This window comes from Ovis aries, chromosome 1 (assembly GCF_016772045.2).
Source record: "Ovis aries strain OAR_USU_Benz2616 breed Rambouillet chromosome 1, ARS-UI_Ramb_v3.0, whole genome shotgun sequence".
In the NCBI taxonomy this organism is placed as follows: Eukaryota; Metazoa; Chordata; class Mammalia; order Artiodactyla; family Bovidae; genus Ovis; species Ovis aries.
This window is the reverse complement of record NC_056054.1, coordinates 215,843,070-215,869,937: the sequence shown is the minus strand read 5'-3', so window position 1 is coordinate 215,869,937 and position 26,868 is coordinate 215,843,070. Positions and strand designations below refer to the sequence as shown.

The following is a 26,868-nucleotide window of genomic DNA, read 5'->3' as shown; positions in this document are numbered from 1 at the left end:
TGTGTAACCCCCTCCTTGGCAGCGTGTGCTGGTATGGAGTGGAATTTACCTGGTATGTAGAGCTCTAAAAAATGCATAGTAACTAAGAGACGGTTCTCTTTGGTGTTTCTCCTGCAGTGTTCTGAAAGTCTCCCCGTTCGCACACTAAGCATTGCACCAGGTCAGTGTCGCCCACCGAGGGTTTTGGGTAGACCAAAGCACAAAGAAGTCCACTTAGAGTGGGGTGAGTGACCACATCTTCACGTCGCCAGTTTGGACAATTGGAGGTTGAGTTTAAGACTTACAGCTTTGTAATTAAGTTTCAGGTCTTTCTTCTGAAAACCAGATTTGTGTCTATTGAAAATGTCCACATTCTGTTTAATGTACGTGGGCTTGGGTTTGTGAACGCCCAGCCCTATGGCCCATCCTCCTGTTCCTGATGGTGCCGCAGGTGCTATTCACCCCCTGCCCTCAGAGGGTACTGTTCTAGAAAATGTTTCAGAGCAGGAATTCCCCAACTTTATTCATAAAATAAAAGTTGTGCTTAATAAAGAGGTTAAACCAAGAAACTCTTCATTAGGTAGCATATGTATCCTCCTCACCTTTACCACCCTGTCGTGTGTGGGTCCTGGTGTTTTACAGTCTCAGCTCAAGCTATGTTAGCATTTCCTGTCATATTAATGATTCACAGCATGTAAAATTGCAAATATAAACTTGCAGAACTCTGTTAGACTATTGTTCCCCATCACTTAATATCTAAATTAAGATGTTATGCCAGTTTGGGGTTCTCTAACTTGATTTAATATGTCCTTTGGTTTCAGGTTAAAAAGATTTTTCTCCCCTCTAATTCTTGTCTTTACCTTGCATTAGAATGTAAAGGAATTGCCTAAAAGTTCTATGGTTTTGGAATCATTTTGTTCATATCATTAAATGTGCTTGCTTTGAAAAGTATGGATAACATCATTAAGAAACTTTCTTTTGTATCTCTTTCTCTTTTTGAAGTGGGGGTTCTTTTGTAAATATCAAGGACAGGCTACCTACATGATATTTTGCAAACATCATAGAATGTAAGGTGTGATAGGGCCAACCAGAAATAATAAAAATGTTCTAAGATGAACAGCGTTCTCCATTCGCAGACGTTCCTGCCTCTGAAAGTGGCTGTGAGGTCTCGGAGTACAGCGTGGAGATGACAGAACCGGAGGATGTAGCTTCGGAGGTGTACCATGGGCCGGAGCTTGAGTGCACCGTGGGTAACCTGCTTCCAGGAACTGTGTATCGCTTCAGGGTGCGGGCTCTGAATGACGGAGGGGTGAGTACTTATCACGACAAAAGCATGAGGTCCTGGCACTTCCATTTCCACCCTCCTAAAATTCCTCATCTGTATCTGTCCAACGATGACAGCCATTAAAGAACTGTACGTAAAACCTTATTTCTGAAGAAACCCTGCTTTGGTTTCACGTAGACCCAGCATTGGAAATTTTGATTCTTTTGTCCTCCTGTTAAGACAGAGCTCAAAGTTAATAAGGACTTTGCCGTTTAGATGCCTTTTGGTGGTTTCTTAAAATAATTTCCTAGATAAATCACTTATGAGAAGTTAGAACTACATAATATTCCTTTACCATGTTGTCTAAATTACTCAGCAGTGTCTTAGGTGAGTTTTTAAAACTCCACTGGGGTATAGGCTAGGGAGACCAGCTTATTTGTTTTTTTTTTTTTAATTTCATAGAACTCTCTGGTCCTTTCTAGTACTCCATTTGAAGTTGTTGAGGTGGGCTATTCAAGATTGAAAGGGTCTGACTATATGCACGAAGGTGACTGGATTTTTTAATTGCAGAGTGATGTGGATTCATAGTGAGAATAAAGTGACCCAGAAACTATAGGGCTTTTTGGTGTGTCACAGATGGGCAGAAATGTAAAAGAAGGTGGAAGGGTGTGGGTAGGGCAAACTGCTGCTAACGCCCTACAGAGAGCCAATGAAGTGTATAAATGCATTCTGTACAAATAAATAGATGTAATTAATCAATGAGATTTTTGTAAGAAAGAAAGCCAAACGGACAGTGACAGGAAGTTGGCAATGACTTTTCTAGTTCTTGGTGTTCATTCATGCCTTTCAGAAGTGAAGTGTTTTTGTCTTTAGTCCATTTTGAGTTAGCCAGGCCTTAGTTTGAAAACATTTGGTCTGAAGTAGGATCACAAACCTTGAACAAGAGCTGGATCTCTTCTAATTCACCATTAGGAAAGAATTTCAGATACAGGTATTTACATTTAAAAAAAAAAACACACACACAAAACTAGACAATTAAAATGTATTGGTGAGAGATAAGAAAGCCTCTGTACCCTGACTTTTTATAAGTAAAAAGAGGATGGATGGTGATAATCACCCATACTGCAGATGAAACTCTGGTGCTTTTCCCCTTCAACTTTTGAAGAAGATATTCGCCATGATAAAGACACATGTGCAGCTGGACTGATTGGGGTTTACTTTCTCCTTTTACTAATTTGTCATTTAAAGAAACTATCTCAGCCTTATTTTTAAATCCTGTTATATTGAATTTGAACCATATATTTGACTTGTGGTCCTCTTCTGTGGTCTACTCCAGACAGTTTCTCCCCCACCTTCAGTATATTTGCAAGTTATATTAGAAAATGTCAAAGACTTTTTTTCTTTATGTTTTTTCCTCCATTTTGAAAAACACAGTCATATTCCTCATTCAGTTCAGTTCAGTTTAGTTGCTCAGTTGTGTCCAACTCTTTGTGACCCCATGAAACACAGCATACCAGGCCTCCCTGTTCATCAGCAACTCCCAGAGTCTACTCAGACTCAGGTCCATCAAGTCGATGATGCCATCCAGCCATCTCATCCTCTGTCATCCCCTTCTCCTCCTCCCCCCAATCCCTCCCAGCATCAGGGTCTTTTCCAATGAGGCAACTCTTCGCATGAGGTGGCCAAAGTATTGGAGTTTCAGCGTTAGCATCAGTCCTTCCAATGAACACCCAGGACTAGTCTCCTTTACGATGGACTGGTTGGACTTCCTCATTAGCCTGAAAATTACTTTACTCTTTGCCCCAGTTCTTTTAAGTACCACATATTCCACCTTAACGTGGGGGTTCTGGTCCTCTCGATGCATTTTACGTCTATAGAGATGATTGTCTCTGAGCAGTGTGACCGCTGATGGTGGAGGAGGAGAGAATGCAGTATAAAGCTGCAGATAGTTGAGATGGTGGGCCTGCCAAGCAAACATTAATAGGACTGTTGGTTTCAAATTGAAAAATACCAGTGACTAGAAGAAATACTCAAAATTTGATAACCAACAATTCCACACAGATTTTTAGGCCTTAAGCTACAGTATGCATCTGACTTGGTTTAGTTTGAAATGCCCTGAGAAATTAAAGCACAATGCTGTGATGTAGCAAAAGTCAGCATTTTTTATTTCTTAGGTCACAGCAAAAATGTATAATAAACCAACTTTCTAATCCTTTAGAATTAAAAAAATTTTATATATATATATATATATATATAAAATAGACATTTACCACTCAAGTAATGTATGTGGGAAGAAAATCTACTCATGTAATTGAAAGTGAACACCATTAAGTAATGCTTTTAATCAGTTGTATTGATGATACCATTAGCCTAGCCCTTGTTTGGTTATAAGCTTGTGTTATATGCACACACACACAAACACACACACTCCTTGTTTGGTATAAGCTTGTGTTGTGTGCACACACACACGCACGCACATCCCTAACACACCCCTACAAGCACATGTGTGTTTCTCTCTTGCAGTATGGTCCCTATTCTGATGTCTCAGAAATTACCACTGCTGCAGGGCCTCCTGGACAGTGCAAAGCACCTTGTATCTCTTTTACGCCTGATGGATGTGTCCTAGTGAGCTGGGAGGTAAGTCAGGCACATATTCTGCATTAATTTGTTTCTTCTACTTTATCTGTTCCCCAGTGCAAGGTACAAGGGATCTACAAAGCTAAAATTCACATGTAGGTAGGTGATTCTTACACAGTCATTTGCCTTAGTGCTTGCCAGGAGTTATGGAAATTTTACCACTGATCCAAATTAAGACGAAATTGAGTATCTTTTTCATGCTTTTCTTTTGCATGTATTTCAAATATTCTGAGGCATCTTGCTCTTTTTTTTTTTTTTTTTTTTGGTATAATTAGTTGAACACAAATATCATAGGATTTTCTTCTCAATGAAATTAAATTTCTGAATTTTCCAGAGTCCTGAAAGCTCTGGTGCCGACATCTCAGAGTACAGGTTGGAGTGGGGAGAAGATGAAGAATCCTTAGAACTCGTTTATCATGGGACAGACACCGGCTTTGAAATGAGGGACCTGCTACCTGCTGCACAGTATTGCTGTCGATTACAGGTAGGCTGACACTCTGCAGCCATTACTCACAAATACTGGTGTTCCCTGAAAGACTCTTTGGGAAACTTACTCAAAGGCTCATGATGGAGGACATCAGGAAGGATGTTATGGGAAAAAGAGTCCTTTTAAATAAAAATAGATGCAATTGTTTTGGCATTTTACAGTTGCTTTTTGCTTCTCTGAGAGGTCCTGAAACATGGGAACAAAATCCGAATCATCTCCACTGTACTCGTCACCGCCCTTGCACTGTGTTTGCTGGTTAATTCATTGAATACAGGATCGAGTCCAAGGCAAAGTGGGCATAGCTCCTTAGGGAAGATGCCTTTTGTCTGAATTTTCCGAGATGCACATTTCGCTGGGAAAGCCACTTAGACAAAAGGCAAAAAACCTTTAAAACTTCCATTCCAGATGTTAACTGGAGCCAGAAACAAGCAGTAGAGTAGTTCGGACAGTCTGCATTTGATCACAGGACCAACCTCCCACCCCTCAGTGACCACTAACAACGTCTGGCTATCTGTAAGCTTCCACTTGGGTGTCCAAAGAGAATAACACAAAGAATAGTCAGCTCCTAGCCTAACCCCCAAGAGTGACAGTAGTCATAGGTTTGCTTTCATTTTATTGACTTGGGTAAATATTTTCTTTTCCCTTTGTAAAGCCTTATTGTCTTGAGAAAACAGGGTTCTTTGTTCATTTATTTCCATTTGTTCAGTAACATTTGAGCACTGCTTTGTGCCAACCTCAAAGAATGATCAGGATGACCAAAAGGAGAGATAACAAAGAATTATATTTTCACATGTGTTTAGATTTAAATAAAGAAGCAAAGATGCCAGGTTTAGGTTTCCATCTGATTTAAGTTATGGATCATATTGTTTATTACACGTCCATTTACTTCAGCCTCTTTGGAGAAAATCGTCCCTTCTTAAGTTAACTTTGGGCTTCCCAAGTAGCTCAGTGGTAAAGAATCCGCCTGAAGTGGAGGAGATACAGATTCAACCCCGAGTCAGGTAGATCCCGTGGAGAAGGAAATGGCAACCCACCAGCTCCAGGACTCTTGCCTGCAGAACCCTGAGGACAGAGCCTGGTGGGCTACAGTCCATGGGGGTAGCAAAGAGTTGGACTCAAGTTAGTGACTGAGCAGGCACACACACAGGTTACCTTTCCAGATCAGCAGAAGCTTTTCTGTTAAATTCTGAAGGCTGTTTTATCGTAAACATTTCTGGTTAAACTCTTTCGTTATACACACCTCAGATGGAGGGCCTGGGACATAATTGACCCTTCATCAGTGAGTCAGGGTCACAGCACATTATCTGAGCTTTATAACAACAATGCTGAGTCACTGGGGAGAGGTTGAATTATGTGCTACACTCCTGTTTTTGGAACAAGGCAGGATATAAATAAAAACTCTTTGCCATCACAGGAAAGAACTTCAGGCCAACCTGTTTTTGAGTTTTGGTCTCTCTTTAAAATGTTCTATTTCCTTTTTTTCTTTCGGAGTTTTTGTTGTTACTTACCATTAACACCCAAAATTGCATTTTAAAGATACATTGGTAAGAATAGAACCTGTGTAATAATCTTGCCTCTCTGTTTCAACAGTAGTATTTTCAAACTTATTTGTTTGAAAATACTTACTTGTCATAAAATGAGTCAGACACTATAAAGGGGATAGTACTCTCAAGACCACACTTGCTATACTAAAGAAGTATTGCCAGGAAAAGTCTCCTCATCTTATATTAATTTCTTGATACCTGTGAACCTAATCTGAATCATTTTTATTTGATATTACTACAAAGTCAGGTTAAAGCCTGAATATTCTTTTAAATATTTGGTGCTTTAAAAATTAAATCACTGTAATATGTATATAGTATCATATAAAAATTGGATGGAAGCATTGTTTATTTTGTGTAGGAATTTTTGAATTTTCATATTCTTCCTTAGGAATGCTTCAATTAACATGTACCCAAATAATTCCTGGGTACATATGCTTACATGAGGCATATTGTATATTTTACACATACTCTTAAATATTATTAAGATTCTTTAAAATGGTTTGCTTTGGAATTTGATAATAATAAGAGATATAACTCAAGAAAGCATTTTCCATAGTATAAGGTTAGTAAAAGAAATTTGGGTCTTAAGTAAGATCCTGGAATATAAAAAGAACACTATTAGAAATTGGTAAGATTTGAATCTAACTACATAAGATCTATATATTATTAATACTATTGTATCTCCTGGTTTTGATCATTGTTTTATAGTAATATATGCTTCCCAGGTGGTGCAGTTGGTAAAGAATCTGCCTTCCAATGCAGGAGACACAAGAGACTTGAGTTTGATATCTGGGTCAGGAAGATACCCTGGAGAAGGAAATGACAACCCACTCCAGTATTCTTGCCTGGAAAATCCCATGGACAGAGGAACCTGGCGGGCTATATAGTCCATGGGGTTGCAAAGAGTCAGACATGACTGATAGTTATGATATAAATACAGATTTTAAGAATTACAAAACTTATACTTTCTTGATTTTTTTTAGAGATCACCAATGTAGTATGGCTGATATCAGTTATTTAATTAAAATCTGTATTTTTTCCTCTGGATCCTTCATATCCCCTTAGCCCTTATTAAATCACTCAACACAAATGCACATATTTGACAAAGTAATGAATCAAGAATCATTACTGAAGACCTCAATTAACACCAGTAAGGAGGTGTAAGAACAGAGTAAGAAGATGGAACCCAGATACAGAGTAAAATAAATAAAATGTTAATTTTAAAAATAATGGAAAAAATAATAGAGTATATTAATAACATGAAAAGGGTAATAAAATACTTAGTGCTGAATTTTTCATTATAGTATAAGATTATAAAGAAATCAATAATTCAGCCTTAAGTGTATGTTAGGTTTGTATAGTCATAATTATGTGAGATATAAATATTTTGAAAGTTTGAAACAAATTTTGACCTGGATTTCCCTGTAGACCATTTGCTTAATTCTTACCTTTAACAAAGAGTTTTTCTCTTTTCTCCCCCACTCCACCCAAAGATCATCATCATTGCCATCACATTCCCTCAGGTTAGTTATTAATGGTAGTCGGTTAAAGATAGGAGTATTTAAGAAACTCCTTATGGTTTCTCAGACCAGCACAGCATCTCAGTTCTATTCTTGTAAGTAGCAGAAAATAATTTCTTTCCATGGGCACTTGAGTCAGTAGCCAGCTGTGGGAGTCTAAGACAGATGGCTCAGCCTCCCATTCAGCCACTACTGCTGTTCTCTCTCTTGATCACTGTCTAGGAATTTCCTTTTATTAAAAAAAATTTATACACACACATACATATACACACACATATATACAGACACGCATACATATATTTATATCACATACACATATATTTATATCACATACACACATACACATATTTATATCACATACACACATACATATATTTATATCACATACACACATACATATATGTGTGTATTTGTATATATATTTATATATATGCTTCCCTGGTGGCTCAGTGGTAAAGAATCCACCTGCCAATTCAGGAGATGCAGGAGACACGGGTTCAATCCCTGGGTCAGGAAGATCCCCTGGAGAAGGAAATGGCGACCCACTCCAGTATTCCTGCCTGGGAAATCCCATGGACAGAGGAGCCTGGTGGGCTGCAGTCCATGGGGGTGCAGAGTGGGACATGACTGATAGTTATATAAGGTATTAATATTAGGAGAAGCAAAATGAGAAATATATACACTATTTTTGCAACTTTTCTTTAAGTCTAAAATTAGTTCAGTGTATGTTGTTGTTTTGTTTTAAGAAAATTGCTTTAGGAAAATTTAGGAAACTAGGAAAATTGCTATTGCGATTTTGTTCTTGATTTTCCTAGTGAGAAGGAGGGAAGTGAAGCACTGACCATTGGCTTCATACTCTGCCAGGATTTTGCATGTTAACAAATTTAATCTTTAAAATAACTATAAATTATGTGTTACTATGCCCATTTTATATCTGAGGAACCAGACTCGGAAACATTAATTTGCCTAAAATCACATGGTTAGTAAGTAATGAAATCAAGATATGAACAAAGCTCCAACTCTAAAATCTATGTTCTTTTCCTTGTATTACATAGTTGTTAAAACCTCAGTTAATATGAAAGTTGGGCTCCATAGTGTCTTATTTTTCTGCCCCTGTGATAAATTTGTACCCCCCAAAATATCTAAATATATGCTCTTAATTTGTGACAAATATTCTACCAAAAAGAAAGTTGGTGTTGTCATGAAATAGGACTAGATGTAAAAAATTTATTACAGAAGGGTTTCAAAAGCGATTTGATAGCAAATGAATGCTCTTAACTTGCTTCTCTGAAATGAATGATAACACACAGGCATTGTAGTGAACCTTTGATATAAGAGCTCAGATGACTTTCCTTTTGGTTTATCATTTGTCCTCATAAGGTCTCCTGAGAAGTAAACTAGATTTTTGAGTACTTTCATTTTTGTCAAGAGGTTGCCAAGTGTTTGTGTAAGGGAAAAAGATGTTGTTAACGATGTTTGTTGAGCACATGCTTTGTATCAGGTACTGTTCTGGTTGCTAGGGCTACAGCAGTGAACCAGACAACCTTGCCGTCACAGAACTTACATTTTAATCAAGGGAGAAATTAAATGAAATATATACTATGTTGGTGATAAATGCTGTAATGAAAATAAAAGCAAAGAAAGGAAATACATGAGAAGGATCATGGGGGTTGAGGTGGGGGTAACTACAAGTTTAAATGTGGTGTTCAGAGAGGTCTCTGCAAAGGGCAAAACTCCAGAGGAGCCTGAGTAGCTGATTGAATGGGCTATGCAGATGTCAGGGAAGGAGCTTTGTGGAGAAGGGGCAGCGAGTTGCAGAGGCCCTGAGGTGAGCAAGCTCGGTGTCCCTGTGAGACAGCAAGAAAGCCAGTGTGGCTGGAGCAGAGGGAGAGAAGGAGGAAGCAGGAGACAGTGAGGGCAGAATGGTTCTGGGTTCTTGGGGGAGGCAGTGGTGGCGAACAGATCGGACAGGCTCTCGTAGACAGTTGTGAGAACTTTGACGCTACCTGTGTATCTGGTGGGAGAGCATAGAAGGGACAGTGGTTGTTACAGATTGTGGGGCATGGGCTGATGTAAATACCAGTTAGGAGGTCACTACAGTCACCAGATGCGAGAGAGTATAGTCAGATTAGAATGGTAAAGGGTGTGCTGATGGCTTGGGCAGGGGTATGAGAGAAAGAAAGATGCCCAGCAGTGATTCACAGATAAGGCACGAACAACCTGAAGGCTGGGGAAACCACAGGCGGTGCAGTGGGGGTGGAAGGAAGGATGAGCAAGAATGGGGTGGACACCGTTTTGGAACTGTGCAGACACTTGAGTCTGAGGTGACTATTTGACATTTAAATGGAGATATTCAGTGGGCAGTTGAATACGCTAGGCTGGCATTTAGGGCAGAGGTCTGGACTGTACACATAAATTTGGGTGTAGGGATAAATGGCATTTGCCCTGAGACAAGGTGAGATGTCCAGGAGTTTAAGCAGAAGTGGTACAGAGGTGTGCAAGGCCTGGGGCCTGGTTTCCTCCAGGGCTGAGAGATCCTGGTGATGAGTCTCAGGTCGCAGAGGTGACTGAGAAGCAGAGCAGGTAAGTAGAAACAAGAGGACGGCCCCGGAGACTGAACGCGTGAGTATTTGAGTGATGAGTGATCAGGTGTCAGCAGTGACACTCAAAGTCAGGGGAGAGCAGAGCATTGACTTCAGATACAAATTTCGCATTCACATGGAAAACAATGAATACTTTTCTAAATTCCTATACTTCTTTCAGAGCAACACTTCAGTTAAAAGTCACATTACTGGATTTTGATCCCAGCTTGGCCTCTGAATCTTGGGCTTGAGTTATTTGATCTGACTTTGAGTTCCCTCTTCTCTGAAAGGCAGGTAAATCTAAGGCAAGGCCGTACCACCCTGAGCGCGCCCGATCTCATCTGAAAGGCGGATAAGAATAGCTTCCATGCATTACCTGCCTCAGACAGTTATTGTGAAGGTGGCTTAAGAGCACATAAAGTGAAGGGGGCTATGCAAATATGAAGTGTTATTTTTAAATGATCTTTCATAAGAAACAATGGCAACATTATCTTCTATCAGCAGAAAAGTGTGATTGATATCTTTTGGAAAGTGGTTATCAGTATGAACAATGTGGAGGATTTGTCTCCACCTACATTTCTGGCAGCCATCGTGTTACTTTAGACTCGGCAGCACCTAGTGTGGAGGCATTAGTAGGTGCTCATGAAGTAATGGGGGCATTGTCTCGCTGTTCTGTTTTTCAGGCTGTTAATCAAGCTGGAGCAGGACCGTCCAGTGAGCTTGTCCTTTGCCAGACACCAGCATCTGCCCCTGACCCTGTCTCCACTCTGTGTGTCCTGGAGGAGGAGACCCTCAATGCCTATCCCGATTCGCCTTCTGTGTGCCTTGTACTGAACTGGGAAGAGCCGTGCAATAATGGATCTGAAATCCTTGCTTACAACATAGATCTTGGAGATACTAGCATCACTGTGGGCAATACCACCACCCATGTTATGAAAGACCTCCTTCCAGAAACCACCTACCGGTGAGTGCAGGAAAGATGAAATATAGCTGCATGGGCACATACATCAGTGCGTAGGGCTACAGAACCTTCAGGTCCTAAAGGCCAAATGGGTGAATTCTAGTCATTTTTAATGTATTTAAGAGTACTAAATGCAAATACATTTCAAAAACTTGTACTGCTTTTTACTTTATGAGTCAGTTACAAATTGATATAATTCCTAACTCTTGAGGGGACATTTCACCAACCATTTTAAGTCAATTCCTCCTCCTTAGTCTTTTGATAAACTGCTTTTCTTGGTGTTTTTCCTCTGTCTAATCACTCTGTTACACCCTCTGTGTGTGCACCTCTGAAGCAGGGCTTTGCCATTCTTCTGATCCCCTCAAAGCAGACACACTGTTACAGAGCATCTGTGATGGATCTTTTATGCAGGATTTCATGAGTAGCCAGAGAAATGACACTATATCACACTCCACCCAGCAAAACTCACTTAACACCTGCATTCTTCCTTTCCCTCAGCGTTCCTGTCGAGGAGCCAGCGCTTCACCTTCCCCTATGCACCTTTTTCTCAACATGGCCTCTTGAGATTTCAAGACATTTAGTTCTATCTCCAAGGGCTTCCCAGGTGGTGCTAGTGGTTAAGAACCTGCCTGCCAGTGCCAGTGCAGGAGACGTACGAGACGCAGGTTCAGTCCTTGTGTGGGGGAGATCCCCTGGAGAAGGAAATGGTAACCCACTCCAGTTTTCTTGCCTGGGAAATCCAATGGACAGAGGAACCTGGTGGGCTACTGACTATGGGGTTGCACAGAGTCGTTCACTACTGAAGGGACTTAGCACACATGCACCAAGCTGCTGTAGCTGGGAGACCAAAAGTTCAGGATTAGCATTAGAGGAGTGCAGGAACCATTCGTTATTCCAGTGCCTTTTCAGGGTGTCTTCCTTTGTCAAGTTCAATGGCTTATTAAGGAGGTGAAGCAAAGCCTGTTTCAGAAACAGATCCTTAGCTGTGTCTTCAGGCAAATTAAGCTTTTGGTGTTTCAGCGTCGTCCGCAGCATGAGGAGAACAAGATCACTTACTTCAAAAACATGTTGTAAGGAGTAAGCAAATGAATATTAAATGCTTATGTAGAGTCCAGCAGCAATACATAGCAATTGCACAGTAAACATGCACTGTAATTTTTATTGTTATCAAGATCTTTACCCAAAAAAACCTGGTTCTTCTTGAAGTAGAACAGGAGAATGCAAGCAGGTAATTTTACTGCTAAAAAAAAAAGGTTTACCACTTGACTTATTTTTTTTTTCTGCAGTGTTTTCTAATGTTATAGTCTGATTGACTACCTTTTTCATCCCCAAGGTAGTCTATCAGACTATAACATTAGAAAACACTGAAGGAAAAAAATCAGTTTATCAGCTGTAAGATACCAAAAGTTCCAACCTGCCTAAGCATCTTATCCCTACTTTCCCTCTCTTCCCGTCTTTTGTGGATAATTCATATGAGTGCATTCATTTTCTTTTCCAAGTGATGACAGCAGTTTTTTTACTCTTTGATTCATTTCAGAGATCCCTCTTGGGCGCAGACCCACTGTGCACTGTTTGTCTATGAAACAGTGATGAACACCATCCTTGCCCTCAGAGCACTCAAGGAATTGGGACATTTATACAGCAACCTAAGATAAAAGGTGCTTATGACCTCACAGGCCGAAAATGACACTGTACGGAGTCCTTTTGGCATTTCAGAAAGGTCAAGATCCAGGGTTCAGAATGGTCAGGATGGTTTAAAGTGGGAATCAAGTTAGAAATAAATAAAAGAGGTATGACTTACATAGCTAAAGAGACAGGCCCCAAGGGCATTTTTAATTTTTAGCATCTTATCCAATCTCAGAAAACCACCCTCCGCCTTTATATGCTAACCAAATACTGACCGTTGTGTCCAAAGCACTCTAATTGGAAATCAGAGGTGATTAAACCCAGACCTTGACCTCAGGGACATTCCCAGTGATGATGCTCTATGGAGACCTGACCATGAGGTATATCTCTGGGGAAAAATGAGCAAGTGAATGTCATCCCCTAACTGTTCCTCAGAGACCACATTCCAGAATATTGCCTGACTTGGACCCTCAGGCCAGAAAACCTATGAGGAAGCCACTGGCTCAGGGCTCACTGGAAGGTCTCACGTCTGCTGTGAGACCCACAGTTCATGTCTGTGCCAGAATGGATGCAGATCCTCAGGTCAGTCCTCTGATCATTCAGGTCAGCAATCATAAAGGGCTTTTAGGACAAGGTTCCAGCCCAAGAATTTTGCCTCTTCCTCCCATTATGCATACCTTAAAGGTAATGTAAATGATTATAAAACTTTAGGGGTTTTAGACGGTTGATATTGGAGGAATGCTGATATTTGTTAGTCAACATGTAGTCGAATGACTTCAAGAAAGAAATCTAGAAATCAAAAGTTCAAATGAAGAAAACTGACGTAGGGGATCTTTGTTCGTTGATGAAATGCCAATTACAGTGGAAATCATCAACAATATATTCCATATAAGTGGCTGGTTAAAGACATGTTAAAAAATCCCTCATTCTTTTCAGTATTAATATACAAGGCTAGTATACTGAGCTGAATGTGGAAAGTCACACTGGGAGGATGTCACCTCTTAACCTTACAGGGCAGCTTGGAAGACACTGTTTCAGACAGATTGCATGAAAAATGTACACCTTTAGAAAAGACAAATCTTTGGCCTTAAGTCATATTGTGTGTTCTTGACCAAAAAAAAAAGATTTAGTCAAAATATTTGCTGGCCAATCAATAAATAAAATGGATGTTTCACATTTAAGATATTAAAATTAATATTCACATTTAAGATCATCATTTGTCCAACTTAAGGAATTTTGTTTTTATAATACTTTATTGGATTCTCTATAGTAGAACTCCAATGAGCCCATAGTCTTGTTCTTTTGTGGTTCAAAAACATGAGATCGTTGTAATTGTGGTGAAATACAAAATGAGTATTTCAGGGAACTGAGGGTATAATTTTAGTCCAATCAACTTTTACCTCACCTTTTTTATCCCACAAATTGGTCAAAATATAAGTGAACAGATCATGATGTTCTAGATGAAAATGTGGAATGAAACAGGCTATGGGGCTTGGATAAAAAAAGACTTGTTTCTTTTAATTTTTTTTTTTAACCTTTAGCAGTTACACATTGTTCTCACATGGAGTTTTGCTGGGACAGAAATGTCCACTTCTCCAGCCAACCTACTGACGCTAAAGTGGATCCATCCTTTCTCTACTGGGGCTTGCCAGACTGTCCACTGGCTTACTAACATCCTGTATAAAATTTGGTGGGAATTATAATGAGATTTTTTAAAGGCACCACTTTTAAACTTAGAATTGAGTTTGTGTTTTGATTCGAGGAGGGAAAAACCGTTAGAGAAAAAAGAAAAAAAAAATAGGGATGTAGCTTTCTTTTGCATGCTCCGGCCACTATAGGCTTTGTGAGCTGAGACAAGATCGCCTGGTGTTACCTTTCGCAGAGCCCTGGCGTGAATATCTCCAGTGATGAAGCAGTGTCTTCAGCTTCAGCTTCTCCTCACCAGGCAGTTTAACTCTTGTTTCTGTAGAGTTTCCCCTATACTTTGTTAAAACCTGAGCTGAAATCTACTAAAATTGATCCTGGACTTTCTTCTAGAACAGTGATACTCAAAGCATCAGTATTAAGTGTAATTTATCAGGCCCTAATGGGAACCCCTCAGAGAAGGCAATGGCACCCCACTCCAGTACTCTTGCCTGGAAAATCCCATGGTTGGAGGAGCCTGGTAGGCTGCAGTCCATGGGGTCACTAAGAGTTGGACACGACTGAGTGGCTTCACTTTCACTTTTCACTTCCATGCATTGGAGAAGGAAATGGCAACCCACTCCAGTGTCTTGCCTGGAGAGTCCCAGGGACAGCGGAGCCTCGTGGGCTGCCATCTGTGGGGTTGCACAGAGTTGGACATGACTGAAGCAACTTAGCAGCAGCAGCAGAAACCCCTGGAATCAGAAATCTCAGGATAGGGCCCAGCACTCTGTGCTTTAATTAGCCCCATAGGAGATTTTGTTGCCTGTTAAAAGTTTGAGAGGGCTCAGTGGCTCAGCAGTAAAGAATCTACCTGAAATTCAGGAGACGCAAGTTCGATCCCTGGGTCTAGAAGGTCCCCTGGAAAAAGGAATGGCAACCCACTCCAGTATTCTTGCCTGGAGAATCCCATGGACAGAGGTGCCTGGCAGGCGCTAGTCCATGGGATCACAAAGAGTTGGACATGACTGAAGAGACTTAGCACGCACACACACAAAAGTTTGAGAACTTTGCCCGAGAGCAGTGATTCTAAGTTTTACATGGAGAGGTTTTGCAAAATACAGAAGTCTGAGCCCTACCCCTATGGCCTAGACATCATTAGCTTATTATGTCAGCTGTCTCTTACTTAACCATCTTCACTTTGTTCAAATCTGTCTTCACTGGCAGGAGTTTCTATAACCCCTTCCAACCTCTTCTTTGGGTGATTTCTGTTTCTTAATGGCCTCTTTAATGAGCAGTGTGCTCACCTCCAGGAATAGTGTGGCTGGCTCAGAGCAGAACAAAGTTGTCACCTTCTTTGTTTTCCATAGTGAGCAGTTGGTAAGGTTGCTTAAGATCACTTTTTTTGGCAACCTCATTATATGTCTGACTCATGTTGAACTGGCAAATGGCTAAAACTTAAGGTATATTTGTTTGCTCTTTTTGCTAGGTAAAATGGGGGTGAAAATAACATTTTTTGAGTCCTTATATGTCAAGCACTACATTAGCCTGTCAAAAAGTGAATCCTGAGTCATTTCATTCTAACGAGATGAAGTAAGCTTTATAAGGAGACAAGTTCAGAGTAGTTCAAAAGTAGTGCACTGGAGTCAGACAGCCTTGACATCAATCCTGGGTCTCTCACTTGTTGCCTCTGTGACCTCTGGTACAGAGGTCTTTGTATCTCTTTAAGCTCTTTGTATCTCAGTCTTCTGATCTATAAAATGGGGATGATTACTTTAACTACCTGATAGGGTAATTTTTTAGACTTCAGGTACCTTGTGAAGGACCTGACACATAAGCTCTCAATAAATTTTCTGTTGCTAATGTTTGGAAGGGAAGAAATGAGCTGGCAGGTGGGTTATGACCTGATTACAGGTAGAAATGTGTGGAAATCTGGCATTGTCCTTCAAACCATGGGAGACTTCTAAGGTTTCTTTCCTACAGAGGCAGGGCATGGGAAAAAAAAACAAAAAAAAACCTCCAAGTGCCTGGTATCCAAGGAGCTATCAGAAGGAGATAGGTTGAAGGGAGGAATGACTGAGCCAGCAAAGGTTACCCTTCCCGGCAGCCTTCTCCAACTTTACTCTGAACCCATCTTTTTCCTAAAGAGGTTTCCTGTATTTACGCTACTATTTAATATTTCCTCAGAGGTCTACTCTTTGATATTTTTCTCTTCTTAATTAGATTATTAAGTAGTAGACTGGTGGGGTGGGGTAGCGTACAAAACCTATCTTTTGCTTCTTAGGCCTCTCTTACCCATAACTCTTCAGTGGAGGAAGAGGGGTGCCGTCCTCACTGTCCCCTCCTCCCTGCTCTCAACACCTCCTGAGAACTCGGATGGCTGACTGAGAAGTCACCTTCTCCAGTTTTCAAAGTCATTCTTCTTTTGACATAATGTAATGCCACTTGAGAGAGAGAGAGAGAGAGAGTGTGTATAAGATGCATCCTGTTACGCTGTGATCTTCTGAAGCAGTAATGTATTTGAGATCTAAAAGTAGCAGATATTTTAATAATGAAAGTCCAGTCAAAATTTATAAAGAATATACTTCTTAATTTGATTTTATTGAGTCAGTATTATCAGTATACTGATGGATATTGCAAACTCCCGGACACTTGAAGAGATTTTTCTCATCAATTCAGATGGCCAAGACAGAGCTTCTCAGAGTTAAATCACTTCCCTGCATTGGAAAGAAAACTTTCATTTCCCTTGTACTTAACTTTGCAGAGCTTAAGATTTCAGAAACTGACATATACTGCATGTTTGGGGGTGGGGGGAGCTATAGATCTTATCTAAATGTCAAGGTTAGCGTGTTAGTTCACTGAGAAAGAGAGAACATCTCAAGTTTGGGTTTGGGATAGACTAATTAATTTAATAGAACTTGAAAATGAGTTTTTTCTGAGGTTAATTCTTAGAATTGTTCCTCAAGATAGTATTTGGTTCCATCCGTCCTAGGTGAGTTGTCACTGGAATTAGGAAATTATTTTCATACACTGCATTTTCATCACAAAACACCAGAAATATTAGCTTCCTTAGTCCTTGTTCAGTTTTCTCAGCCTTCGGGACTCAGAGTTTTTGATATTTTTACCAGTTGCAAGGAGACATGACTTCATTTGATCAAGTCCTCAGTTCTATTTCAGTTTTGAGTGTCACTTCATCCTTAAAACTAATTAACATTAGGTCAGTGCCTCAGCCACAGGGGAAAATGTTTTCCATGCATTTTTACTGAAACACATTTTGTTGCTTGAATAAATTGAAGCAAATATTTTAAAATCTAGGTAGTTCGGTGGTGCTGCTTGTATGTATATTAGTTGCTCAGTTGTGTCTGATTTCTCTGTGACCCCATGGACTGTAGCCCACCAGGCTTCTTTGTCCATGGGATTTTCCCAGGCAAGAATACTGCAGTGGATTGCCATTCCCTTCTCCAGTGGTTCTTCCTGACCCAGGGATCAAACCCAAGTTTCCCGCATTGGAAGCAGATACTTTACCACCTGAGCCACCTCGGGGCACTAGTGGTAAAGAACGCACTGCCAATGCAGAAGGCATGAGAGATATGGGTTCGATCCCTGGGTCAGGAAGATCTTCTGGGGGAGGTCATGGCAGCCTACTCCAGTATTCTTGCCTGGGGAATCCCATAGACAGAGGAGCCTGCAGTCCATAGGGTCGCAAAGAGTCTGATGCGACTGGAGCAACTTAGCACATACACACACAGTTCATTCCAAGGCCAAAAGTTTTAATAATGTGAAAGGAAATTTGACTGTTCTAAATGTCTATTTCATTGGCAAAAGGCAGTTGTTGAAAGTGTGGTTCAAATTAAAGTTATCTTTTGGTTGGAAGAAGCTGTGTTTGGTTCAAGTTATACCTGGAGGGAATGGTGTGTTAATACATGAAGACTTTGAGTCTAGAAAGACCAGCTTCACACCCAGATCTGACCTGTATCTGCTGTGAGGATTAATGCAAATGACTGAACCTAGCTGGCTGCAGTTTCTGCACTTGTGGAATAGACAAAGGGTCAGGGTAGAAATTAGTGATAGTATTGCACATATCAAATCTAGACTTCAGCACCTACTAGCTACTGTGTCATTTAAGTTGAGTTATTTAACTGAAGTTTCCTCATCTCTAAAAGCAAGAGAAACAGTCACCTCACCACATCTGTGGTCTGGAAGGCCAGCTGAACTGTGCCATTTAATAGATGGGACTTGAGCATCCATGGATTTTAGTAACACTGGGGGTCCTGAGACCAGCCCTCCATGGGTACCAAGGGACAAGTGACTCCATAGCACAGACCCTTGAACAGAGCAAGTTCTCAGTGTTGTTGTTGCAGAGGTTATTGTTAACATTTCACCCATTCCCAAGCTGCTGCCTCACCTTCTGAGGACGGTTTAAAAAGAAGGCCGTCCTTTTAGCTGTTGTTGGGTCCTTGACAATAATTTAGAGAAAGGAAAAACACAGATGGAATCAGCACATTCCTCAAGTAATAAAGTGCCATGGTGGTAGTAATACAGCTAGAATGCGGACAGCTCTCATGTGCCCGGTGCAGTGCGTCTCACGTGGATGCCCAGCACATTTTCTTCATTGTTGGGGAGGAATACGGTCTGAAAGGAAGTCATAAAAATAATAACTCCATAAATTAGCACTTTAAAGTTTACCAGAGAGCTTTTGGCCACCTGGATTCCTTTTCTGATTGAATGGCGAAGTATAAAAGGTTAAAAAATAGAAAATGCTTCCCACGTTGCTTATCTTAAATAAGTAATCCTCTTTGTAAATGCAGCAAATATATTACCACTCCCACTTTTTAGAGAAGGAAACTGTTACTTTACAGGTGTTAGATTATTTCCCTGCAGTCACCAAAGTGATTAGCAGAGTAGCCAGAGAGGCTTCACTGCTCAGGAGAGTTAAAATATTACCATAACATTCTTATTCTTGGGGTGGGTGGGTGGGAGTATTTATGGCTAATATTCAATACATTTACCAAATATATCTTGAGTTAAAAGTTCTGAGAGCCAGAGAGCTACAGATGTAAGAATCCCACTACCTACCAAAATACTATGGGGGCCTTGCAAAGAAAATGAATTTACAAAAGAAATATTAAATCTACAAAAGAAATATTAAATCTACATTTCTTTCTGTGTTATAAACTATTTATGTGTTATAAACTATTTCTAATTCTTATACATGATTGAAATCTCCTCTCATTTTTTGTCTTGGGCAGAAGAGCAATCTTAAGCAACCCATTATACCTCACTTTCTTTTACTTCCTGATGTAGCCAAGGGCTGTGGTGGCTGCATGGAGCAAAGCAGTAGGATCACCTTGAATACAAGGTGAGCTTGGCTCTGGAGGACTATGGGCAAGCAGATGGAAGGAGGCATCTTGGTCTCTGGGCTCTAGGACTAACTCTGCACAGAATAAAGGGAAGAAATAGCACACTGAACAGTGGAAAGACATTCACGTAAACCATATAGGTGAGGAGATTTGTTTACCATTGGAAAAAGACTGAGACTTACAGGTCTAGCTTAATTCCTTTTTCCTCAATAGGGAAAAAAGGAGTAATTTCTACCACCATGATGACTATCTTTTTGGAAAGACTTTTCCTCTCTAGTTGCAGAAAAATTTCTTTCTTTTCAAATAATAGGGGAGAAACTCTTACATTAATACCATACAGCTATTTTACAAGACTCGTGTTAGGAAGCAAAGAAGAGTTTATTGTAGTCTTTCAATACTGTGTTGCAATATGCCAGCAAATTTGGAAAACTCAGCAGTGGCCACAGGACTGGAAAAGATCACTTTTCATTCCAATCCCAAAGAAAGGCAATGCCAAAGAATGTTCAAACTACAGCACAATTGCACTCATCTCACACGCTAGCAAAGTAATGCTCAAAATTCTCCAAGCAAGGCTTCAACAGTATGTGACCCAAGAACTTCCATATGTTCAGACTGGATTTAGAAAAGGCAGAAGACCCAGAGATCAAATTCCCAGCATCTGTTGGATCATAGATAAAGCAAGAGAGTTCTAGCAAAACATCTACTTTTGCTTTATTATCTACACCAAAGCCTTTGACTGTGTGGATCACAACAAACTATGGAAAATTCTTAAAGATTTGGGAAGACCAGACTACTTTACCTGACTCCTGAGAAATCTGTATGCAGGTCAAGAAGCAACAGTTAGAACCAAACATGGAACAACGGACTGGCTCCAAATTGGGAAAGAAGTACATCAAGGCTGTATCTTGTCACCCTGCTTATTTAACTTTTACGCAGAGTACATCTTGCAGAACGCAGGGCTGGATGAAGCACAAGCTAGAATCAAAATTGCCGGGAGAAATAATCAATAACCTCAGATATGCAGATGACACCACCCATATGGCAGAAAATGAAGAGGAACTAAAGAGCCTCTCAATGAAAGCGAAAGAGGAGAGTGAAAAAGTTGGCTTAAAACTCAGCATTCAGAAAACTAAGATCATGGCATCTGGTCCTATCACTTCATGGCAAATAGATCGGGAAATAATGGAAACAGTGATAGACTATTTTCTTGGGCTCCGAAATCACTGCAGATGGTGACTGCAGCCATGAAATTAAAAGACACTTGCTCCTTGGAAGAAAAGCTATGATCAACCTAGGCAGCATATTAATATGGTTTTTCAGTAGTCATGGATGGATGTGAGAGTTGGACTATAAAGAAAGCTGAGTGCCGAAGAATTGATGCTTTTGAACTGTGGTCTTGGAAAAGACTCTTGAGAGTCCCTTGGACTGCAGGGAGATCGAACCAGTCCATCCTAAAGGAAATCAGTCCTGAATATTCATTGGAAGGACAGATGCTGAAGCTGAAACTCCAATTCTTTGGCCACTTGATGTGAAGAACTGACTCATTGGAAAAGACCCTGATGCTGGGAAAGATTGAGGGCAGGAGGAGAAGGGGACAACAGAGGATGAGATGGTTGGATGGCATCACTGACTCGATGGACATGAGTTTGAGCAAGCTCCTGGGTTTGGTGATGAACAGGGAACACTGGTGTGCTGTAGTCTATAGGGTCTCAAAGAGTCGGGCCCAACTGAATAATTGAACTGAATGCTATGTCAAGAAAGTCACATTGTATTACCTAAGAGAGACCTGATGAAGCCCTAGTTCAATAGAATCTGAGAAAAGGAGACTCTTTGTGATAGAATTTTAGCTGTACTTTATCAGAGATAGCTGTTGGCTACATTCCAAACTGAGGCAGGTATTCATTCAGTTTTGGGTGATTATGAACAGATCTGGTATAAATATTTATGTGCAGGTGTTTTATGTTTTAATTCTCTAGAGTACAGCCCAAGAAGTGTGATTGCTGGATCATATGATAAATGTATGCTAAAGTTTATAAGAAACTTTCTAAGCAAACTGTTTTCCAGTGTATCTGTGTACCATTTTGCATTCTCAGCAGCAAAATATGGGAGTTTCAGCTGTTACTTATACTTGCTAGAATGGTATTAAGCATTTTAAAATTTTATCCACTTTATTGGGGAAGGATAGTAGCATCTCATTGTTGTTTTAATTTGCATTTTCCTAATGGCTAGTGGTGTTAAACATATTTTTGTGTGCCTATTTGCCACATGTATGTCCTCTTCAGTGGAGTGTTTGTTCCAGTCTCTTGTCCATTTTTTAGTTTTGTTGCCAAGTTTTGGAAGGTCTTAGATGTATTCTGGATGCATGCTTTTCACATCATATCTAAAAATTCTTTAATTCTAGGTAGCGCATATTTCCTCCTGTTTTCTTCTTAAGTGTTTTACATTTTGCATTCTATTGTTAGGATCTATGACCCATTCTGAGTTAACTTTTGAATGAAATCTACATTGAGATTTAGTTTTGGTTTTGATATCCAGTTGTTCCAGTACCAGTTGTTAAGGCAGTTCTTTCTTCATTGAATTAATTTTGCAAATTTGTTGGAAATCAATTGGCCATATCTGTGCAGGTCTGTTTCTGTTGGTCTGTGTCTCTCTGATAACACACTATCTTGATTACTATTTATAGTAAACCTTATAATAAGTCCTAAATCAGGTAGTGTGATTCTTCCAACTTTATTATTTTTCAGATTTGTGTAGCAACATTTTTTAGTTCCTTTGCCTTGCCATGTAATTTTAGAATCAACTTATCTATATCAACTAAGGAGAATCCTGCTGGAATTTTATTACAGTTACATTGTATCTATAGATCAGTTTTGGGAGAATTGACTGTTTTTCTATGTAGTGTTTTCCAGTTCATGACCACAGTATGTCTCTATTTAGGTGGTCTTAAGTAGTCCCAGCTGTGTCTTGACGTTTATTTACCTACCATCTCTGTCTTTCCCCCCACCCCACCCCCACCGACTGGATCTTGTGCCCAATGTTAAATAGCAGTGGTGAAAGTAGGCGTCTCTGCTTTGTTCTGATCTCCCAGTTAGTCTTTGACCATTAAGTGTAATGTTGGCTGTAGGTGCCCCTTTCTGTAAGTGCCCCTTTCAGGTTGAGAAAGTTTCCTTCTATACCTAGTTTGCCAAGAATTTTTATTATGAATATATGTTGGGTTTCATTAAATGCTTTTTCTGTATCAGTGGATGTGATCATGTGGTTTTTCTTCTTTAGGCTGTTAATTGATGGAATTGGCTAAAGGCTAGGAATAAGACAGTGTAGAAAAGGAAAGAAAAAAAAAAGAGAGGAATTCTCTGGATTTTAGGCTATATTGAGTCCAAGCCAGGGGATGATGGAGGGGGGAAAATGGTGAATTCACTGCTGGTTTGGTGATAGCTTAGCTTCTTCCCCAAATCCTTTAGTTGGTATTTCCTTTTTGCACTTCTTAGATGGCTGCTTTATTTATTTTGTCCAGGTTTAATAGCCCCATTCAGTGGGAGAGACAGGGTAGTGTGTGCTTACTACATCTCACCTGGAACCAATCTATTGTTTTTACCTTCTTAACAATTTAGAGACATTATTAAATTGACTTGCTGAATTTATGTAATTTTAAATTTGAAGAATTAAGGTTCATTTGTGGTCATATGATGGATTTAGGTACTGTAATATGTAATGATATTTTCTGTTTAAATATAAGCAGGAATTGCTGTGAGACAGATGTACATAAAACTAAATTATAAGAATATTTTAAACTGATCTGTTTCCTGAGAATTTCTCTCTGACTGTATTTTTTAATATCATGTGTTTTGAAACACTGTTTCAAACTCACATCAGGTTTAAATGTTGAAACTTTTAAAACTAGTGATACCACACTGCTCGTTCAGATGAATAAAATGCCTGTATACCTAGCAAGGGCTCTGGGTGGACGTTTCCACTGGAGGCCTAGTAATGAGGCATGAAGAGATGGAGGAGAGGCAGATCTGAGAAAGGTCTCATGTGGATGAAGCTGTGGAGATGCTGAGGTTATTGAGAGGACTGTCCATTTACAGGAGAGGAAGAGCAGAGAGAGTGGGGTGGGGGCTTGTTTGAGACCTTTACTCTGAGAAGTGGAGGAGGCAGGCCTCTGCAGGCACCTGCAGGATGCCCCAGTGCCAGTAAGAAACAAGCTTCAGCAACATGTACTTACTGCAGCAAGGGGTGTAGAGGATGAAGAAAGATGGGGCAGTGCCATCAATGTGTTGTCTGATGACCTTGGAGAAATTTTTCAGTTAATCAGTAAGCAAGTAGAAGAACAAGAAAAATGGGGATGTTGATGGGATATTGTATTTTATATGTATGCATGCTCAGTCATGTCCAGCTCTTTGCAACCCCGTGGACTGTAGCCCACCAGGCTCTTCTGTCCAAGGGATTCTCCAGGGAAGAATACTGGTGTGCGTTGCCGTGGCCTCCTCCAGGGGATCTTCCCGACCTAGGGATCAAACCCGCATCTTCTTGCATTGACAGGCAGATTCTTTACCACTGAACCACCTGGGAAGACACACTTTGTTTGATTTTCAGTTCCTTGACCATGAGAGCAGTGTTAATGTATCTTTATTACCTGTAACACTGCACATAGTAAGCATCCAGTTAAGATTTCTACACTTCTGAGTGACACTCTGTCACCAGCAGTGTCTGCACACTCAGTGTTGGTTAGAGACTAGCAGAGATTGTTGGGTGAGGCTGGAGACAGAGGAGGAAAAATGCACTATCGAAGAGCTGTTGTCCTTTTTGTCAAAATCTGAAGAAGACTCTCTTGTTCTCCTCTTTCATTTATAATTTCATTAGGTTAAAGCATCTGCCTGCAATGCAGGAGACCTGGGTTTGATCCCTGGGTCAGGAAGATCCCCTGGAGAAGGAAATGGCAACCCACTCCAGTATTCTTGCCTGGAGAATCCCATGGAGGAGGAGCCTGGTGGGCTACGGTCCACAGGGTCGCAAAGAGTTGGACACGACTGAGCGACTTCACTCTACTGTTTATAGCTTACTTACGTCCAAAACTGAGGAGGCAGCTAAAGGGTGGCCAGAACAAAATATGAAAGTCTTTAGTATATGTTCCCTTGAACAAGGATCCTTTTTTTTTTTTTTTTTTTTTTTTAATTAAAGAACTAAGGAATATCTTACTAATGTGCTGTTTGGGGCTGTTGGTTTTGGAATGGAAAAGATAATGTGTCTTCCGAGCCGCCCATTTCTGTTTGTATTGATTATTTTAGCTGGTTTTCCTTTATTCCATGATACTGCTTTATAGGAGCAAGTAAGAAATATGACATCCAATGTTGATTTCAAATGAGGAATCACTGGTTCTTAAGCCTGTGTTTGTGATTTTTTTTTTCAGGATCAGAATTCAGGCCATAAATGAAATTGGAGCTGGACCATTTAGTCAGTTCATTAAAGCAAAAACTCGGCCATTACCACCCTTGCCGCCTAGGCTCGAATGTGCTGCTGCGGGGCCTCAGAGCCTGAAGCTGAAATGGGGAGACAGTAATGCCAAGACGCACGCTGCTGATGACATGGTGTACACGCTGCAGCTGGAGGACAGAAACAAGAGGTGAGAGGCCTAGGGGTTCATCCGAAAACTCCATGACTTTGGCTTATGGGATGAAGTCTTCACAGTTCTTTTGGCCTCCGAAATACTCCTCACCCTTGTTGAAAGACTTCCTGGTATTTGGGTTCTGCACTTTATACTCAAAGTTGTATTCTCCATTTGGAATTTTCTAAATTAAGAGTCTAATGATCCTGATTTCCCTATAGATGATAAATACATGTTTGTTTGTTTGTTTTTTCCTTTCATAAAGCCAGAAAAATGGAGAGAAATTCTCTGAAAGGAAAATGGTCAAATTCAAGTCCCTGCTGTGTAATAGTGTTAGATTAGTCATGAGTGCAGAGGGAAATAAGACTCAGGAAGGGATGTTAACCTCTTTTAAATATTCAGTAACCGTCAGGACAAACATGTTTACCAGTCTGAAATAGCTGTGGTGATGTACAGATGGGGACTGTGCTCTGTAACCATGGGCAGTGCAACATAATATCAAATTAACTAGAGCAAATAGGAGATTCTTTATAAGATTCCATACTCAGGAAACACTCTTGGTGACAGAAATCAAATCCAGCCTTTCACATAGTATTTATTTAACCTAACTTCATTTCCTCTGAGAATGGCCGATCAGAAGATGGGCAGCTGACCTGTATTTAGGAATAATTCAGCTGTGGAGCAAAAGTTAATGACCGAAAGTTTTGTTACCAAAAGTTCAAACAAGAGTCTCAGCTTGAAGGAGGTGGGAAACTACCATAAAACCAAGACAGCCTTTTGGGGTAGACATGCTGCCCCTTCCTGCACACACCTGCTGAAGCAAGAATCAGGGTGTGTGGAAGTGCTTCTGTCATTTCCCCCTAACGCATCATGGTTCCCTGCTCTTCCATGTGGGGACCTGCTTCTTTTTCAGACCCCTTCCAGCCTCCACTTCTGCTCTGCACTTGAGTCCTTCGATTCAGGTCCGCTCAGTGGAGTCCTGGTGTGTGGAAGGCATTGTTGCAAGGTGGGCCTTCAGTGGAGACCAAGAACAAATGGAAGGCTCTGCCCCATCTCCAGGAGCATGATATCAACCTACACGTCGTCAGAGAACACTAGCAGAATTGGAGAAAAGTGCTCTGGGAGTTTGAAGTGGGCAGACATAGGGAGTAAAGTGCAGACTCTCTGGTTGCAAAGAACAGGAACAGCTTTGTGAAACAGGTCACGTTTGAACTTGACATTGGAAGACCTAGAAAACACAATAGTTTGATTTAGAACAAAAAGTGATCATCCTTTAGGAAATGAGTCCTAGTATAGAAAGAACAGAAAAAGTAAGCTTCTTCTGGGGAGATTCATTAGAGATCAAATTCATATTCATTTGCAGACAAGATCATTCATCTTACCATGCCATGTGCTTTTGGATGCATTTTTCACGGGCTCATTATTTTATTGGCAGGAGACTCCTCAACCTTACTGGCAAGAACAGGAACTATGGACTAACAGCAATCATGATAAATATATTAAGCTAGCATTTGGGGAAATTTGTAAATGAGTCTTTTTTCCTGGGCTTTTGACTTACACTGGTGGTCCTGAGAACCTTCCTTAGAGAACACCTTCTAGTTGTACTATTTAGAAAAAAAGCAAATTTCTGAATCATTGTTGAAGCTGGTGGCAGAATTGGGATCTGAGCCAGCACCTCCT

At 40.4% G+C, this 26,868-nt stretch overlaps 1 protein-coding gene across 6 annotated transcripts in view; it reads left to right on the top strand.

The window, feature by feature from the left end:
- The window catches only part of FNDC3B (fibronectin type III domain containing 3B), a 355,159-nt gene that overhangs the window by 300,155 nt on the left and 28,136 nt on the right, over positions 1–26,868 (top strand). For all 6 annotated transcript variants that reach the window (XM_015092550.4, XM_015092551.4, XM_042234418.2 and 3 more), the window contains 6 exons: positions 118–223; positions 1,116–1,288; positions 3,767–3,880; positions 4,215–4,364; positions 10,697–10,977; positions 24,994–25,206. In XM_015092550.4, the coding sequence (XP_014948036.3) occupies positions 118–223; positions 1,116–1,288; positions 3,767–3,880; positions 4,215–4,364; positions 10,697–10,977; positions 24,994–25,206 (1,037 nt within the window). The remainder of the gene's footprint in view (positions 1–117; positions 224–1,115; positions 1,289–3,766; positions 3,881–4,214; positions 4,365–10,696; positions 10,978–24,993; positions 25,207–26,868) is intronic.